Source organism: Microcebus murinus, chromosome 4 (assembly GCF_040939455.1).
Source record: "Microcebus murinus isolate Inina chromosome 4, M.murinus_Inina_mat1.0, whole genome shotgun sequence".
NCBI classification, from domain to species: Eukaryota; Metazoa; Chordata; class Mammalia; order Primates; family Cheirogaleidae; genus Microcebus; species Microcebus murinus.
Window position 1 is genome coordinate 70,193,099 of NC_134107.1, and position 19,710 is coordinate 70,212,808.

Genomic DNA, 19,710 nt, shown 5'->3' on the forward strand with positions numbered 1-19,710 from the left:
TGGCAGCCCTGCCTACCACTTATTCCTTGGGAAGTTCAGCTAAGCCCAGGAGTAAGCCACAAAGATCCCAAGGAGGGCATCCTCAGAGACCACATGTGTATAGAGTACGACTGCTCTAATGGCACCACATGGTGAATGCTGAATATTTCTTAGTCATAGTATGATAATCCTGCAAGGTAGAAGAAACCCTGCAACACCCAGCCCAGTGGTTGACCCCATGCCTCCTCAGCAACCCAGCAACACCCCTGAGCAATTGTTTACCAGGCTCACTGACCATCTCCCAAGTTTGTCTCCCAAGCAGACATGCCTCCCCTTCCTCTGCCCATGAGTCAGTTCCAGGGACTCACATGGCATCTCATTGAGAGGTGAGTTTGTAGAGGCTCAAGACTTCTGCCAAGAGAAAACCTCCAAGGCTCAGGAGGTTTGAAAGCTATTTGAAAGCCATTTGAAAGCTAAGCCCTCAGGGTGCCCATAGATCCTTGACATAGAGTGGGGAGAGCAGTGGGCTTGGAGTTAAACCTTGGGAAAGCCATTTCTGCTCTGGGCCTCCCTTCCCATCTAAGACAAGGGGTTGAACGAGAGGAGGCTGAGGTCCCTTCTCACTTGTATAGTCTGGCTGCATATGGATGACACAAAGTACACAAACCAGCTCACACACAGCTGTGATGGAAGGCTGAGCAGGCGCTCTGCATGCTGGGAAGAGGCTCCCTTCCTCTGCCCCCTTGGAACTTAATCATGGTATGTCCCTTCTTCACGAGTTCACCACCCCACATATTTATTTTTCCAAATCTCCTTGGTATTGGCAGGTAAAAGTGACTCAGAGTTTCAGGGCTATAGACAGCAGATGTTTTCCTTCAACAGGAAATCTGGAAGGGTGTTTTCTCTGACTGTGATTAAGCTCCTGTTGCCTCAGAAGTTTTTGTAGAGACATACACACAGATGGTCTAGTTATTCTGACACTAAAAACCCTCACAACAGCATCCTCCCTGCACTGACATGTGAGAGGAAAGTTGCAAGGCCGAGTTTCCCTCTGCTATAACTCTGGCTTGCTCTGGGCAAGAGATGTGTCCAAGAATTCTGGGGGTAAATATTGCACACTGATTCGTTTTCAAAAAAGAACTGTAGTGCAAGAGATCACATAGTAAATCCGTTTGCAAAGAAGTAAATCAATGTCTTCCTAATGTTGGACACTTTATAACTTTGAATTTTTGTGTCCTGAGTTTCTTAAAGTGGGTCTGGAGGGGGCTCACCTTTCGCTGGAGGGGAAGACATCGTTATGCTCTAACTCAATCTGACTCTCCACTGGATTCCACCTATGTGAAACAACCACTCTTAGTCCTCATCCCCCAGTCTATAACGCTAACACCTGCCCCCTTGGAGCAGTGTGCCATGGTGGGCAAGGCAGCTCTGACACCTACAGCTATGGGACCTGATGTAACTAGCTGACATGTTTCAGTCTCAGTTTTCTCATCTGTAAAATGGGGAGACCAATATCTCACACAGCTGAAAAAGAGATAAAATACACGAGGCCTAGAGCTATGCCTGGCACATTACAGGTGCTCAATAAATGGCAGCTGGTATTGTTCTTACTGGCCTGGGTGAGAACTGCTTTCTCTCACCCTCACGGGGTAGCGAAGGCAAGTCAGGGCTCATTCCCTCCTCTCAGCTGGGGAATACTCTGGTCCCTCCCTGACAAGAGGGATTGGGCCCAGCGGAAATTCTCTCCCTTCCACACTCAGAAGGGAGAAGTGATTCTAGCAGCCTAAAGCCCCAGGAGGAGACGCAGACACTTAGAGTAGACATGTGACCCATTAAGATGATCAATTAGGTGACAGTGTTGGATCACTGACAACTATTAATAGAATATTCTACCATTCCTGGCTCTCATTTATCTCCTTTATGTTTAGCAGAGTGCCTGACACCTACTAAGCAATCAAAATCACCAAATAAGTAGAGAGAAAGTATTCACAAAATAATTTTAATTGAAGAAATTAGAACAAAATTATACTATGATTATAAGGTAATAACTGTATGTATATGCATTGATAAATATTGGAAAGAAACATAAATGTAGCATTGTGGGAGAAATGTCATTTCCATTTTCTTGTAAAATTTTAAATAATGTTCTAAATTTATTTTAGCAATAAAAATTCTAAAAATCAAGAAATGATCTTTACGTATAAAGCAACAGAATCCCAGGCAGGGGTGTAGGGTAGGGAGAGCAGCACAAATTTGGATTAGGATTCCAGCCCTGCCACTTCTAGTAGATCTTCTTGGGCCAATTAAACTCTCTGAGTCTCAGTTTGCTAAACTGTGAAAAAGGGAGGTAATAACAAATGCTCCACTCACAGGGTTCCTGTATGGCTTAAACCAGGTGGTCCATGAAAAGAGCCGGGCCCATGATCAGTGTTAGTTTCCAGTCATCTTTTCTGGCGGGTTTGTTACAAGGTGGGGCCAGCCCTAAACTTCAGCAAAATCATTGCTGGGAGCAGGGCCTTCAATGACAAAGGATGCTAATGCACCTGCTAGGCAACCAACCCCCTTTCAGGGGATACAGTGGCCTCAGAATCAATCTCAAGCTATTTCAATTCTTGCCTAGAACCACGTTTTAGGAGAGGGAGTCCAGCTGGAACACAGCAGGAGATGTTGGATGGGAAGAATAACTAAAACAACGTTTGCTATGCTCTTCTATGCCTGCAATGATGTACTCTTTGAGGCTGAAGGCCAATTTTAGCAATCCCCAGACATCTGACTGGAGAAAGGAGACCACTGGGCAGAGCAAAACTTGCAGACTGATCTTGATGAGCCCCCATCCAGCCTCTGGTCTTCTGGGCTGGTGAGGAGGCATATGGAGAGAAAGCACTTTTAGAGGTTGAAATCTCTAATTGCAGTTCCTTTTGATTCTAGTTCCTCATTGTATGGAAAGGAGATCAAATCTAAAGCCATGCAGTGACTCACCTGGCTTGTTAGTGGTACTGGAACCAGGGCCCCTGCTTCTCAATCCAGTAATTCTCCTACTCCTCTTGCCCTCCCTCATCTCACCCCTACCTCCAGGATTTCCTGGCTTTTAAGCTAAGTCTGCCCAGTGTTCTCTCATTTGATCATATCTGTGGATGAAGAGTGGATAAGCATCATTCCTTACTAGGAGCTACAGTGCTCATTCTTGTTTCAAAATAGAGATGTATGATGACTAGGGAAGAGGACAGCCATGCAAACAGTCTTGGCAAATTTTCTTGAGAGAGATCATTATAGAATGCAAATAAGTATAACCTTTTGGACAATGCAAAGAATCTAAAAAAAATGACCATTCATTTTGTCTTAATACTTCCATTTCTAGGAATTTATCTAAGGAAATACTGAGAGATGGGGACAAAGACTGATCCTGCAAAAACGGGTATCATACAGAATTTATATTTTCAAAAGACTAGAAACAACCTAAGTGTCCAACTGTGGGGGGTTTCTTAGGTAAATTATGATACACGAGGCAGCTATTAAAATGACATTGTAGAAGAATGATTATGACCTGGGAGAAAACTCATGACAGATATTAAATTTTTAAAAAGCAGGATAAAAACCTGTGTATGCAATATGAACCCAACTTTGGTTTTATAAGTGCTTTGGGGAAAAAGGCATATGCTAATATGCAAACAATGATTAGCACTGGTTGTGTGACTGATATTTTATTTTATTCTTAACACTTCCCTGGATTTCCTCAATTTTTATAAGATGAACATGCATGGATCTTAAAGTTAAGTGTCATTAAGAAGGAATTCTTGGGTATTTTTTTCATGTTTTCTGACACAGTGCTAAGAAGCACAGCCAGACACAAGCACTGTGCCCCATGGTGGTGCCCAGAGCAGACAAACTCTTGGCTGGGGTTTGAGACCCTTAACTCCCAAGCCACTTGGAATCCTGCAGGTGGATCTCCCCCACAGCTTAGTTCAGTTTCTCTCCCTGGGTTTGCAGGACACTCCTCTGCCTGATTCAGACATTTCCACCCCGGCACTGGTGCTCTGAATTTGAATCCTTCCACTGAGGCAGCTTGCCTTGAAAATGCCCGGTGGTCATTCCCACCTCCACAGGCTGCCCTCTTCACCAGTGGGTCAGAGAGTGTCGTTGAGGGGAATGGAAACCACGTGGGATCATGGGGGTTAGGGAGCAAAGGGAGCCCCAGAGGGGTCATGTGGGCACGGAGGGCTCCTGGAGGCAGAGGAGCAAGGGGGCCGAGAAGTGGGACGGGGAAGAGAATGGGCATGGGCAACCAGGAAGGAGGAAGGTCCTCCACTTCACACTGTGTAGGGGGCGTGCCCTGGCCAAGGGGATGCCAGGAAAGAAATGCCCATTGCTGTGTAGACATAAACACCCCAAAGATGAGCTCCCCACCCTGCCCCAGCTGCCACCTCCCAGCCTCAGAGCTCCTGGCCTGGGCAGCGTATTACCTCGTTGTTGGTGCCGACGTCCAGCAGGACGGGGAGGCACTGCTGCGGGTTCACCCCTCCGCACGCTGTGTACAGGGCCAGCTTGCCCACGGGGATGCCCATGCCGTAGCAGCCCAGGTCGCCCAAGCCCAGTATGCGCTCCCCGTCAGTCACCACCACGGCCTGGAAAACACAGCAGGGCGCCATGGATCAGGGACAGTGCCTCCTGTGACAAAGCACTTGTATTAGCAGCCCTAACACATCAGGCTTGACAACTGGATGCCCACTGACTTAGACGGGATGAAACAGCTTGTCTGGGACGAGGCCAAAGCACTCATTCACCTGCAGGTGGCTGGTTTGTTCTGGCAGGCTGGGAGGAACCCCGCCGAGGGGAGATGACAGAAAGACACCTGCCCTGCATTCTGAGGTTCAGCTGGGGGCTGCAGAAACAGCTGGAGGCAAACCACAACTAGTCACGCTCCCTCAAAGAAACTAAACAGACACTCTCGGTCTGAGACTCGGGGAGGCGGGAAGAGGAGAGAAGGACATAATGAAAGAAGAAAATGAAAAACAAGTGTTCGTGCTGCTGCTACAGCTCTGGAGTTTAGAAAGCAATGCAAATGCTCTCTGGCTTGCTCCTGGGTTATGATACAACCAATTTGCAAAGAACAGAGCTCCTCTGTGATGTCTCCTAGGATCCCTATTACACGTAAAATAGGGAAGATTCTCAAGCTGTATTGGGATTATCTTTTGCATTTGGCAAAGAATCACTGAGGGCCCACTACATACCCGATAAAGTGATAGTTCCACTCTTATCTACTGTGAATGAACAGATGCTGATGAGGCTGATGGTGTTGATGGGAATAATTATAAGATTGCAAAGGATATTCATTTATTTAACATATATTTATGAAGCATCTACTTTGCATAAGGCACTGGCACAGATCTCTGGGGAAGAAGCTTCAGTTTGCTCATCTATAAAAACAAGTATAGACCCAGCCCTTAAAGAACTAATGAGGCAAAAGAGAGAAGGAATGTGTACGTTGATAATTACCACTTTGGGAGGGAAGATCGCATGCAGCAGGATGGCACAAAGGGTGGCAGAGATTAGGAGGTGGGAGAGCTACCCCCTGTAGGGTAACCCCTCATGGATGAAGGGACACACACACCACACCTTGGACATGGGAGACTGTGGGTGTGGGTGGGAGAAAGGCATCTGATGCAAAAGAAGTTAAGATCTGTGTGTGGGGGGGTACAAGGTGTGCATGGGGAACAAGGAGGTGCAGTTTGCAGGAAAGAATGGAAAGTCAGGCAGGAGTCAGACTGGGAAAGGCCTTGAATGTCAGGCCAAGGAGACATTGTCAGGGTAACAAAGAAGTTGTGTATAGGTCATCCCCACCTGCTCACCATCACTGGCTCCCTTCATCTCAACAAGAGGTTAGTTCCTAGGCCACCCAGCCCTTCACTGCAATCTGGCTTTGGATCAGCTCTGAGCTATGAATGTCCTGATGACCCCAAGCACAGTGGGGACTGTGCCCATGGGCACTGGGGATTAGTTCAATCCACGCAGGTACAATGCTGGGCACTGGGGGTAGAGAGACGAAGACCTGTTCTTGACCTGGAAGCGTTTATGATCCAGAACCCAAAGGGCCTATGGTGTCATCTCATTTCTACTATCTTCTCTTCAGGGTGAGAGCACACATGGGCTGGTGCAGCCTTTTGGTGTACATAGGTGTCGAGATTCTTAAAGACACTCCTCTGCTCCTGGAAAGGGGTCTCTGGAGAGCACGACTGACCTGTGAAAGTCATGACAGTCCCCTGTGGATTGGTCTACTGCCTCTGTGGAGAGTCCTCACAGCCTGCACCCCAGCTGGTCCTCCCTGTGGTCCACACAGGCAGACGATGTTATCCCTGTTTCACAGGTGAGCAAACTGAACCTTCATGGTCTCCACATATCTGTTAAATATCAGCCACATGCCAGGCACTGGGCTGGATATTTCCACATTAGTTATCTTAGAAAGATTAGATGACTTACCAAGGTCACCTTGCTTGTGTAGGTGGCAGGGGAGGGTTCCAATCAGGCTTTGGACTCCTGGTTCAGGGCTCTTTCTACTACCCCAGCTGGCTGGGCTAAAGCACCTGTGCCCTTGGCAAAGTCCTGCCCTGCCTTGGCACCACCCTCTGTGCAGCCCGCATCTGACCTCCTCTTGGCAGCCGTCCCGTTGGAGACTGTGCCCTCTACTGCCCTTGGGTGCCCAAACTCTGGCCATTTCTCTCGCATCTCTCCTAATCAAAGCTTCCTTATTCTGGTTTCTACTCTCAGAATCCTTCTCTATGCTAGGGGGCAGTGAGTGACATGAAGTTGAACGCAGAAAATCAGCTACTTCAGGTGTTATTTCTACAGTCCTAGGACGGTGACAGGGGCTCTGCAGTGCCACTCTTCCAGTGTCCACAGGCACTCTACTGCCTGCCCAGCTCCTCTAGGAGAACATCTCACCCACCTCCACACAGTGTCCATTCTCGATCCTACCCTGCTTATGGCTGGGTCGTTGCATCTTTCACAACCAGACTGCTCGCCTCTCATCTTTGTTTCTTCCAATCTTTCCTGCCAACCAATGTCAGATCATTGTGTCAAAGCCCACTTTCATTATGCCATTCCCAGGCTCAAAGACCTTTAGCGACTTCTAATTATCTATAGAATAAAGTCCAAAATGCTTAGCTCTTTAATGACCTGAACCCAGCAGAGTTTCTTAAATGTATCTCCTGCTATACATCTGTGCACAATTGTCTTTTCTGGCCAAACTGGCCTCCTCACTCCTCCCAGGCACACTCTAGATTCACCTACCCTATCTCCCTCTCAGCCTCTATATACCTCTCTTCTGGAAGGTCCTTCTCCCCATTCTCCAGCAGTGGAAATCCTGCCCACTGCAATCTACTGAGATTTCTCCTTCCCCTGAATTGCTAGCACTTATATCATCACACACCCTTCCCCTTCCTGTCCGCCTGCCTACCTTGCATAAACATTTATTAAGTACCCACTGTGTGCCAAGACTCATGCAAGGTGCTAGTGGGTTCTTATTTAACATTTTTTATTTTTTATTTTTATTTTTAATTTCTTTGAGACAGAGTCTCACTGTGTTGCCCAGGCTAGAGTGAGTGCCATGGCATCAGCCTAGCTCACAGCAACCTCAATCACCTGGGCTCATGCAATCCTTCTGCCTCAGCCTCCCAAGTAACTGAGACTACAGGCATGCGCCCCCATGCCCGGCTAATTTTTTGTATATATATCTTTTTAATTGGTCAATTAATTTCTATTTTTAGTAGAGATGGGGTCTCACTCAGGCTGGTTTCGAACTCCTGACCTCGAGCAATCCGCCCGCCTGGGCCTCCCAGAGTGCTAGGATTACAGGCGTGAGCCACCACACCCGGCCAGCTATTTGAAATTTTTCAAAATGCACATTTTATGTCACCAAACAGCCTAGTAGTTAATGGCAGAGGCTCTGGAGTCTGATAATCAGTATCTGAATCTAGGCTCCTTGATAATGTGCCATATGTGATCTTGGGTAGTAGATAACTTTTCTGAGCTTCAGTTTTCCAAAAAATGGGTATAATAATAATACCTAACTCATCATATTGTTATAAAAATGAAATGAAATAATACATGTCTCATTTCAACCTGGTGCTATGTATAAAGTAATGGTGACGAGTAAATGGTCACTGCTCTTATAATTGTAACAATGATTATTATTTAGGGCAAACACTATATATGAGGGTTTTCAATTATTTCCTGTCTCTCTAGTTCGGCATTACCACAAAAAGACCATGCAATAATTATCTGTCAAATGAATGAATGAAAGAGATACTGAGGAGACCTTGGCAAATACAATTTTTAAGAAAGTCTGGCCATGCAAAGCTTAACCACATTCTAACCGTAACATCCTCATCCATCCTCGTGGCCCCTACTGTCATCTCTAAGCACATGAAACTGGGAGCTAACTATCTTCTGGATATTGCCTCTTGGGTGTCCAATTGTTCTCTCAACTTCTACAAGTCCTTTCTACTCCTTTTGAGCCTTTTCCCTCTGCTGTCCTCCCCATCACTGACTGTTACCCTGTATCTCTCAAGTTCAATACTCTCCAATCTACTTTGACTTTTTTTTTGTCATTAGTCAACCACACACAACTGGGCACCACATTCTGCTGATTTTGCCTGCTCCCTATTTTTCACATCTGTCCCACGATTGCTATTTCCTTGGATCCGCCCATCCACCTCCCACTGGAGCCACTACAGGGATGTCCTGACTGGTCTCTCTACTCATGGATTTTCCCCCTATTCTATTTCATTTTTCCAAAGCACATCCAGATGTATCACTTTCTTGCCCCTAAATCTCCAGTGGCTCCTGATGCCTATGAAATAAAGCCCAAACATCTTTAGCTTTCACAGCCTACTGTGGACTGGGCCCAATCTACCCTTTGAACTTCCCCTTCATCCTCTCCATGCTCCAATGCTCCAACAAAACTAAAGTACTTCCAATTTTGTACAAGGTTTGTACTTCCCTGAATACATGACATTTTGCTCCTTAAATTGCTCTTATTTTCTTGATCCAAATCTTACCGCCTTGTATGCTTTAAGGAACAGTTCAAAAGACAACTTTCCTCTATGAAGCTTCCCTTCTGGAAGCTATCACTCCCTTCTCTGAATTCCCATAGCACTTTCCCCACCTACAGCACCTATAACCCCCTTCCTTGTATTATAGTTATATACGTTTCTTTGTCTTTCATAGTAGCTCTAAGCTCTTTGAGGCAAGTAATGGGTCATGCCATCTTTGATGCCTCCTCACTTAGCTTGGAGACTGCAATGTGATACATACTCACAAATGTTGGGCATTGTGATAGATCCAACAGAAAGCACAAAGTGTCTTCTGAACTTGGCAGAGTTCTGACCTGGTGTATATTAACAAGTTCAGAGAGAAGATGCTGCCCCCCATTTTTCATGACATCAATAGAGCTCATGCTGGGAGCCACTAGATGAGTAGTTTGTTTGAGGGCAAACGTGAGCAGCAACCTTGGGTTTGAAAGCCCAGCATGATTTTTTGCAATGATAAGATCACATTTTCCTTGTTTGGAAGAATTTAAAACCCCCAAACTTCCTTGTCTAGGGGGATATTAGAGGGATAATGTGCCACATTCTCCCCTTGCCTTGGACCACATTTCTAACCTTGACATCCTAAGGCTCCTTCGGAATGATGCCCACACCCCTAACCTTAGCTGGACCCACTAGGACTGACCCAAGACTGATCTGAGGATCATGGCTCCTTGCCTGCTCTGGGGCTTCTTTGGACTTGTAGCTGTGGTCATGGACTGCCCACAGCATTGTGTGTACAACCTTCTCTTCTTTTTGTTTCATCCCTTCCTCTCACCTTTCCTCTTATCCTCCTCCTTCTCCTCTTCTCTCTCTCTCCACAACATAAATAATGCACACTCCTTAGTTTCAAACAGTAGTTCCACTCCTCACCTGCAAAGCACTTAACCTCTCAGCTTACTTGTCTGTAAAATGGGGATAATAATAATCCCCACCTCTTACAGGGTTGTCAGGGGGATTCAATGAGTTAATCTACATAAAGCACTTGGCACAATTCTGTGTGAGGTGGATACAGCAATGTGCTGCCCAGATCCTCCTTCAGGAAGGAAAGAGTTATTTCCCCAGCCCTACCCTCAGCTACCAGCCCACTTGGGGAATTTCCTTCACTGAAGAGAGCCGCTTTGGTCAAAGCCACGCCCCCTTCCAGGGGCAGCAGGCAATCAATGACCCATCAGTGGAGGAGTCTAAGGCCTTCTCCCTTGCCCTGCTGGGATGGGTCTGAAGGTCTGTGTCAGCCCCAGGGCCTGCTCATGGGCTCAGCTGAGTCTTCCTCGAGACCCCACTGCAGCCCAGCCTCTCCCTCTGCTCCCTTCCCTCCCACAGGTGTTGACCCAAGAGCACCCCCTAATATGCTAATTTATTTCCCAGAGACTGCTTCCTGGGAAATCTGCCCTGTAACAGTGAGCACAGAGTCTGACCTGGCTCTAACACCAGGTGGGCCTGTGCATGATAGCTAGGCCCCTGGTGCTGGCAATCTGCTCCAAGCTTCAATACCTGAGTGGCTGGTGCCCAGGGGCCGAGGATGGTCCCTTGGTCCCACCACCCAGCCACCTCTCAGCACCCCCTCCCCTGTTGCTGTTGGGATAGGGGTGAGGGGGAGATTTAGGAGCTTGGGAAAACTGTTGGGGAGGAGGGCTACTCTCAGCTGAGCCTTCCTCTCAGCTCCAGTCAATGGCCACTGTGGGAAAGAGGCGGAAAGGTGGTTCTCACTCCTCTTTGTGATTTACACTGGACAGCTCAGGGCAGCCTGACCTAACCGCCCCCGCCTTCCTGCTCGAGAAGGGCCCACAAAACTTCATGGTCTCCCACCCTTGGGCTTTGGCCCCATGTCCCTCTCAGCCAACTGTTCTGACATCTCAGCTTGCAGCTCTTTCTGGCTTGGAAACCATAGAAAGTCATTTTTTACCTTCTGAGTTGATGCAGGAGTTGAACCACCCCTCCTCTCCAGCCAAGCAGCCTGAGAGAGACATCAGGGTCCAAAGACACCTGTGTCTTCAAAAACAGTGCCCCCCCCTCCACTCTGCAGCTGGGGAGAGGTGACCCAGCAGCAGGGCTCTGGGCTGGGCAGCAACTCTTATTTGTAGGTTAACCCCAGGCAAGTCACTTAACCTCAACTTGGTCATCTGAGAAAAGACACTCCTATCCATTCTTCGAGGCCCACTTCAGAGGTGTCAGAGGGGGTCCTTGCTCCACGCCTAGCACAGTGACTGTGAGAAGCAAATGCAACAGTGACGGTAAAGTCCAAGGTCAGCTCCAAAGTGCCAGGATGGGGTGATGGGCACAGATTCTCCACCTAGGGAGGGAGATTTTCCTCCCTTCCTTTTAGGGCCGCTGGAGAAAGCACATCAGGAAACAAGAAAGGCTGGAGCTTGGAACATTCTGAACCTTCGAAAAGGCCCCCTGTGGGTGGGAGGAGGAAACCTCCAGAAAAAAGCCAGTGAGTGCGGCAGGTAGGGGCTGGGTAAGCCGGGGCCGTCCGATCTTGCTCACATGCCGACGTTCAGAGCTCCTGGTTTTTCCAGAGAAGCTAGAAATACAAGAGTTTTGATATGTGTATATATTTTCAATGAAGTTTTTGGATTTTAAAATGTTGCCTCCAAATTCAAAAATTTCAAAAACCATCAAGGGCCATATAAATTATGTCTAGGGGCCAAAGCATCTGACTCCCCACGTGTGGCCTGTGACTCCCGGGTAAGGGAGCTCCCTCCATGGCTGCCGTTAGGCCCTGGACCACCGCTTGTGCTGCAGCCGCCTCCTCTACCTCCATGACGATGATGTGCATTTGATGTGTGTAGACTTTATCATAGTTTATCTCACAATAAGAAAGCAAAGCTCAGAGAGGTTATCTGCACACACAGCAGGTACGTGGAAAATTCAAGACCAGAAGCTTGGTCTGTCTGATTGCAAAGTTGGGGCTGATTCCTCTGCATAGTCACTGGGATTGACCTCCAGGTTTCTCCAAAGTGAGACAGAAATTAAGGGGGGAGGTGGCCCCAAGCATTCGCCTGTTTACTCTGGGGTACCACAGGGCAGATGGGCAGCCAGTCACCTGTCTGGTCCTTGTCCTCTCTTTGGCAGCACAGACGTAGTGCACTGTCATTGTTTCTGAGTCAGTTTCTCTAACTGGAGTGTAAACTCCTTGAGTTTGGGCCCGTACACCTTCTTTATCCCAGAACCCCCAGGGAACTGTTCCAGAGTAGATGCTTACTAAATGGTGGTTGAATGCAACAGAACTAGATGCCAGTGGCTCACATCTGCTCATGGAACTTGCCCTCTCCTTAGACGCTTTGGATGTCTCTGTTTATGTGAGGCCTGCTTGAGTTCCACCTCTCCCTGGCGACCCCAAATCCCCGTTCTCTTCCTCTAAAACCACAACAGTTGCTGTCTCCATCACTCTGGTAATTAGAACTCAGTACTTAGAAGGTTCTCAAAATATGTTTATCCAAATAAATGGATATTTAGCTCCTGAGGTTCTGTTTTGAATTCATATCTTGGTTGCCCAATCATGATATGAAGCAATTTGGGGGCAGGGTCCCCGTTTTTCTCCTTTTGGATTCCTCACAGCAGGGATATTGTGTTAAGTTGTCCCCTGGCAAGAGAATCAATTGAACCCTGAAATCCACCCCATGAGCCCCTCCCCAAGCTCCTGTGCCAGCTGGTTTCCTTTTTCATACTGGTTAAAGGGGGGTACCTTTTTATCATTCTTTCTAATTCCTTGTCATTTGCACAAAGGCACCATATGTATTCTTGGAGACCCCATCTCTCTGCTCCTGCACAGTGTCAGAACATGGAAGATGCTCAGCGTGTCGGTTGCCTAAGTTTATTCAACTCAGCAAACATCTGCTGAGTGCTTACTATGTACAAGGTTTATCCATGGTTGAAATATCCAGGAATGTGGAACAGATTAATTTTCAGGACATCAGCAGCATGTCCACTCAGGTTAGCCTGTAGTTAACGCCCTATCAAGTCAGCTGGCTTCCCTAATGTCCTTGACGTTTTATTATAGGTTCATCCTAGACACACCCTGGAAACTTGCTTCTCTGGGCCTGGGCCAAAACTCTGGGCCAAAACCTGCAGGGTCAAGGCCTACACATAACTGGAATCTAAGCAGATAAGCAGGAAGGAGAAGCACACAGCAAAATGACACCCAGACAGCAGTGTACAAAACGAGCCAGGACTGAAGTCCAAGGGCCTTGGCTGTGGCTCAGGCCTGGCTCCTCAGAGCCAAGGCCTCCCTACCCCCACCCCCCAGGCCGCCCTGCCCTGCTGGTTCTGAATACCAACATTCCCTGGAAAGGGACAGACGTGGGTGGTACACAAAGAAAGGAAGGTAGGATGAAGCTATATTTGGTGCCTGGTGGAGAAGGATGGGAGAGCTCAGGGAGCTCAGGGAAGGAAGGGGAGAGGCCCTGGAGAGAAAGCAGTGGTGGAGTGCCACCATCTTCCATTGAGGCAAGGCCCTGTACGCATTGGCCCTGAGAGTTCCTTATAACTGTACTTGGTCAGCTCCAATCCCGGCCCAGCTCATGGGCCAAAAATGCCCTCACCAAGTAGCCAGAAGATGTTTTGCATTTTTGCTTTACCCATTTTGTTTGCAGAAGTGACAATGATCTTAGATGCCAGGGCCTCTCCAATTCTTCCACAGAAGTCCCTATAGCAGGAGGAGACCTGGGCATTTAGCTAGAGGCTAATAAATTTCTACCAAGTTGCATGTTTTATTAACATATTTAATTATATTATATATAATATATTAATCATATTATACTAATTAATATATTTAAAAGTTAACAAAACTATTGTATTCCATATTATATCCTGTTACACAAAAATGTTTTCTCCATAAATTTTTTTGAGTGAAATTGATACTCCAGGAAGAAGTGCTAGGTTTATTTTGTCACTTTGCATTTACATCCCCTACTCCCCTGCTGCTGTGTACACTCGGGGTACACATGCCCAAGTGGGAAGATGTTATTCACCATAAGCTTTTCTCCTGGTGCAGAGCGTCCCCACCCTGCAGCCTAGTCTCTCTGATGCCTAACTGCCCAAACTCTACCCCTCGGTTCAAGGCCCAGCTCCAGTGTACTTTCCCCATCAGGTCATCCCAGATTCCCCTCGGCCTAGAAGTCATCTCTGCCTCTCTGAACACTCTCAGCTCTTTCTGTGCACCTCATTCATCTCTCATTAATTTCCACCTTGTTAGTCTTTTGTGTATCTGTCTTATTTTCCTCATGACATGTCAGCCCCTTGAGAAGGGAGTCTATGCTTCATTTCTCCCTGTATCTACTATGGAAACTGGCTCTATTTATTTAGGAGGTACTTGGTACATGCTGAATGTATCTTCATACATCTTCATATAATAACAAAAATACAGGGCAATTTCACTGGTTGATGCAAACCTCTGCTCTGGGGTGTACTGTACTTGGTTACAACAGGTCTATGGCTTGGGCCTGGGAACGGGGCAGGGGGAGCAGTATGTTGTCTTCAGTGTCGTAATGGCTCATTTTATAGTTGGAAATGACTCATGCAGGCTGAAAGGATTCACCCAACAATGGAGCAACAGCAATGAGAACAGGATCATACCTTAATGTTGTCTTCTGGCCAAGAGTTCAGCATTGTTGCAAGGTGGCCCTTGTCATGGATGGTGATGAAGAGCCCCCTGAGAGAAAGAAAACATGTGCACACAGATCAGGCAGTCAGACTAGGAACAGAGCAAAGACCACAAGTACTATGTATTGCGTTACTTGTTTTGCCCATAGACCTAGGCAAGAGAGATCCTGTCCAGAGCCCCACCAGTTTAGAGGGTGCTGCTCTGGCCTTCCTCCAACTGTTCCTCTCCACAGGACAAAGAGTCCATGGGGCCGAGGGGTGTGCCCCTCTGGAGCCTGTGCTCACCAGAGTCTGCCCTCCCTCCTTTCTCTAGACCAGGTCCCCAGGATCCCAGAATTCTCTAACTGAATGGCTCCAAAGCTGCTTCCAGGGACTGTGGGGGCCTCTTCTCCAGGTCCCTCTTCCCAAGTACAGACCACACTGCAATGGCTGGACACTTAAGCCTGGGACTGTGACTGGACATTTTGACATGTGGGATGGGATGTTCAGATACATGTGCATGAGGTCCTTGCAGTGGGGGATGGAAGAGGGATGGAAAGAGGGGTGAGTGCCAGTCATGAGCCACCCCTTAAATACATATATACACATATATGTATGTATGTATATATGTGTGTGTGTGTTTTAAAGGCAACGAGGGTTGGCCAAATGCTGGCAGAAACTGGAGGGAAGCTACCTTTGAAAGCAGGGATTAAACCTTTTGAGATTTGCAAGTTTGCAGCACCTTTTTTCCTGTTAGTAGTCCAATCTGCAAGCAATTTAGGGCAGCAGAAAGACAAAGTCTTACTAGCATAAAGTAACAGAGAATAGAATTGGGGCTAGAAGAGCCAGGAAGTGAAGGGGTGTGTGCGTGTGGAAATTCTGGAAGGGAAGAAGCTACAGAGGGATCGAACTCTGAAATCTGTGTATGAAATCAGCCCAAATCATTGGCTGAACATTAAATTAAGAATACATGGGGGACTGGCAAAAAACAAAAGCAAAACAAAACAAAACAAAAACCCTATAACTGGAAGCTCAGATTTCAGTTGTTGCTGATTAGGAGACACAGAGTTTGGAGTTTGAGTCCAACATAATTAACTCTCTCCTAGAACAAACATTACTAATCTGAGAAATAAAACAGAATCCAGAGTCCAGAGAATCCAGGGTACGTAGAGGTCCATTGTAATATTCTGCCTCCTTTATATATGTTAGAAATTCTCCACAATAAAAAATTAAAATAACAATAAAAATACCACTGAACTCCAAATTGTTCTTGATCCCCACGTTCTTTGCCAGGACTGTGCTTTCTCTCTCCTCCCTTCCATTGCCAAACTTCTTAAAAACACTACCTATACTAGCTGCCTCCATTTTTTCATCTCCTTCTCATTCTTCAACCCACTGCAATATGTCTTTTCTCAATTACCATACTACTAAAACTGTTCTTGCTAAGGCTACCGATGACCTTCGAATTCCTAAATGCAATGGAAACTTACTATCAGCCCCCATCTCCTTTGACTTCTCAATAGCATCTGGTACTTTTAATCCCCCGACCCCAAACTTTATCTTCTATGACCCCACTTTCTTTGAGTTTTCCTCCTATTTCTCTAGCTGTTCCTTCTCAGTTTCTTCTGCTGGGTAAGTCATCCAGCCATTATTCATTAAAGCTCCTCAAAAATTTGTACCATCCCACTTTTCTTCTTCTTCTTCTTATTCTATGTGATCTCATTAGTTCCCAAGGTCTTTGGCCAATGACTCCCAAATACCTGTAAACCAGAGTTTCTGATCTATTGACATTTTGGGTTGGGTAATTCTTTGCTGTGAGGGGTGGGGCTGTCTTGTGCATTGTAGGGTATTTGTCATCATCTCTCTAGATGCCACTAGCACCCCACACCCCATTGTGACAACCAAAAATATCTCCAGACATTGGCAAATGTCCCCTGGGGGAAAAAATCACTCATTACTTTAGAGCCATTGCTCTAGACCTTTCTACGTAACTGCCTATCTGACATCTCCCTTCGCATGTCTCAAAGGCACTTCAAACTTAACATGTCCCAAAACAAAGTTATGATCTAACCTTCCACCACTATGACTCAAAGACAAGACAAAACAAAGACTCAAGACAAAATTGATTCTTTTTCCTGCTCTCTCTCTCTCAGTGAGGATTACCCCCACATATCCAGTTTAACAATCCCAACCCCCTGAAATCATCCTTGACACTTTCCTGTCTCCTTTTGTACAACCCATTGCCAAGTCCTTCAATTCTACTTTCTAAATAGCTTCTGATTCATACACTTCTTTTATCAATACCATTACACTGTTATTGGTCCAGGCTTCCAATATGAATTGCCTAAAGTGCCACAATAACTTTGTAACATCCCTGCTTGTCCAATCCCCAATCTATTTTCCATATGGTAGCAAGAATGATGCTCTCGAAATCAGTCTTACTGTTTTACCCCTTGTGCTAAAAACCTTCGATGTCTTCCCATGGCTCTTAAAATAAAGACTGAAGTCGTTAACATATCCCATAGGGTGCTGTGCAGTTGGGCGCTGGTTGATTTCTTTCTTTTTTTTTTTTTTTTTTGAGACAGAGTCTCACTCTGTTGCCTGGGCTACAGTGCCGTGGTGTCAGTCTAGCTCATAGCAACCTTAAACTCCTCGGCTCAAGCAATCCTTCTGCCTCAGCCTCCCAAGTAGCTGGAACTACAGGCATGCGCCACCGTGCCCAGCTAATTTTTTCTATATATTTTTAGTTGGTCAATTAATTTCTTTCTATTTTTAGTAGAGACAGGGGTCTCGCTCTTGCTCAGGCTGGTTTTGAACTCCTGATCTTGAGCAATCCGCCCACCTTGGCCTCCCAGAGTGCTAGGATTACAGGCGTGAGCCACTGCGCCCTGGCAGATTTCTTTACTTCACCTTGTTCCCCTCTCCTCCCACTCTCCAGTCTCAGCCGCACAGGCCCCTTTCTGCTCCTCCGTGTGCCACTCTCTTCCTCATGTTCTTCCTACCCCAGGGCACACGTTGTTCCTTCTGCCTGATGCACCTGCTCCTCTTCACCCTTTAGTTAGTTAATTCTACTCATTCTTTTGATAATTCTGAAATCGAGGGCTAGCCTGATCAAGCTGACCACATTTAATCTGCTTTGCTTGCTTCTAATCACTTACTTCTAGTTGACCTTAAAACCTACATAGCTAAAATTCACACAGGCAAACCATACATAACTAAACTCCTACTGGCTTCCTTACAGATAACATCTCTGACTGTGGGTTGCCATAGTAACCATTGCTTAAAGTTGTTTTTCAGGAACTTGGGGGCAGCTCCTATCTGGTTCAACCTGGTTAAGACCACCCACCCTCCAACTGGGCCTGTGTAGGTGCCTGAAGAACGACCTTTCGACGACAGAGAGCCAAAAACTCCATCCTCAGATTGTTGTAATGGCACCATTTTCTGAACATGTGTCCTATTAAGAGCCAGGGAGCTTGTGTAGATTATGCTTGCACAGAACCCCAATTACTTCACCTTTCCTACCCGCCAATCACTTTTTCTACGTTTTCAACCACCTTGCTTCCTATCCTGTAAATACTCCCAAGCCCTATTTTCAGGCAGGTGGATTTGAGATCTGTTCTCCTGCCTCCTTGCTTGGCTGCCTTGTGAATAAACCCTGTCTTTTTGCAAAAACCACTGTCAGAGTGATTGGCTTACTGTGCACAGGTGGAACGAACCTGGTCAGTACCCTTTCAAGTTAAGGTAGATGCTCCCTGTTATCAACACTTTTACATTCAAACTTGAGGTCCTATAATTTCAAAGGACCCTTTTCCTCTTTTTTTTTTTTACATGTATAATTTCCTACTCTGCAGATTACACTGCAAAAATAACACCTTTTGAAATGCATTTAGAGCTTTCAAGCACTTCTCAAAGTGCTTTTCCATCTATTACCTAAATTCTAGCCATGAATGATCTCAAAAAATTACCTTGGATAAAGATTTTGAGATGTCGAGTCCAAATACCTCGTTTTATAAATGAGGACATTGAAGTCCAGAGAGGTGAAGTGACTTGTCCAAATTCACACAGCTCCTAAGCAACCAGACCTACTTGAACCAGGATTCTGAGTCTAACACTCTTTCCGCTAATTCAGGCTGCCTGTTCTGTCAGGGATCTAGTTCCTGACAAACAGCTAGAGGTGTGGCGTGAAGTGAACCAAACTGAAATGCACATTGGGGGCACTAATGAAATATTTTCCTTTAACGTTTGTTGAGGAAGCAAAATGTGCAGGATGAGAGATTATGATGATAAACAAAGGGATTGCAGGTCCCAGCAGGATCGTAGGAGCAGGGTCTCTTGCCCATCTGCCCATCTCCTTGGAACTGCATCTAGACAAGCTCAGAAAGCAGATACAAAACTCCCAGGGATGCAAACCTCTTCTTCAATGACTTCAACAATTTATTTTCAAGTTTAGCAACTTTTCACTAAGCGGACACCATTTTCTCCAGCAGTAACTGGGTTGGTTCGTATCTGTTTCCATGAGGTTCTGGTTTACTGAGGAATGCAGACACTCACCTCTCTGCATTCCTTCTTAGTGGCTTCAGGAAGAATATTTAGGTGCCCTCGAGAGATGCTCCCATCTAGGCCTGCTTAGTTTCATCCTGAGACTTCACACCCTCAGGAGTCCCTGAGTCTAGAATGGGGATTTCCAATAATACACACCACTGACAAGTGATGTGGCTTCAAGCAATTCAAGTGAAGTTTTAGAGAAATGTGAAAGGGAAGGTAGCATAGACCAGTGGTCAAATGTAGTGCTTTGCAACCACAGCGTCTGGGCTCCAAGCCTAGCGCTACCACTCACTAGCTGCAACAGCTATAAACGACTTGCTTTCCTCAAGCTTCAGTTCCCCATGTGTAAAATGGAGGAAATAGCACCACCTGCTCCATAATAACAACTAACTAAGACAATGCATATTTAAAGAGTGTGTTACAGTGTATGCTGGCAGGAGCCAACATTTACCAAATGGTAGGTCTTCCTGTTGCTGATTAAGCATAGTGGTTAAGAGCACAGGCTTGGGAGTCAGATCAC

The 19,710-nt window shown here is 46.4% G+C and overlaps 1 protein-coding gene across 2 annotated transcripts in view; it reads right to left on the minus strand.

Annotated features, from left to right (window-relative positions):
• ME3 (malic enzyme 3) overlaps positions 1 to 19,710 on the minus strand; it is a 194,698-nt gene that overhangs the window by 56,572 nt on the left and 118,416 nt on the right. Inside the window, exons 5-6 of one of the 2 annotated variants that reach the window (XM_020286644.2) lie at positions 14,640 to 14,715; positions 4,440 to 4,601 (exon numbers count right to left, since the gene is read on the minus strand). In XM_020286644.2, coding sequence (XP_020142233.2) covers positions 4,440 to 4,601; positions 14,640 to 14,715 — 238 coding nt within the window. The remainder of the gene's footprint in view (positions 1 to 4,439; positions 4,602 to 14,639; positions 14,716 to 19,710) is intronic. The other variant, XM_076002409.1, reaches the window with a different exon arrangement.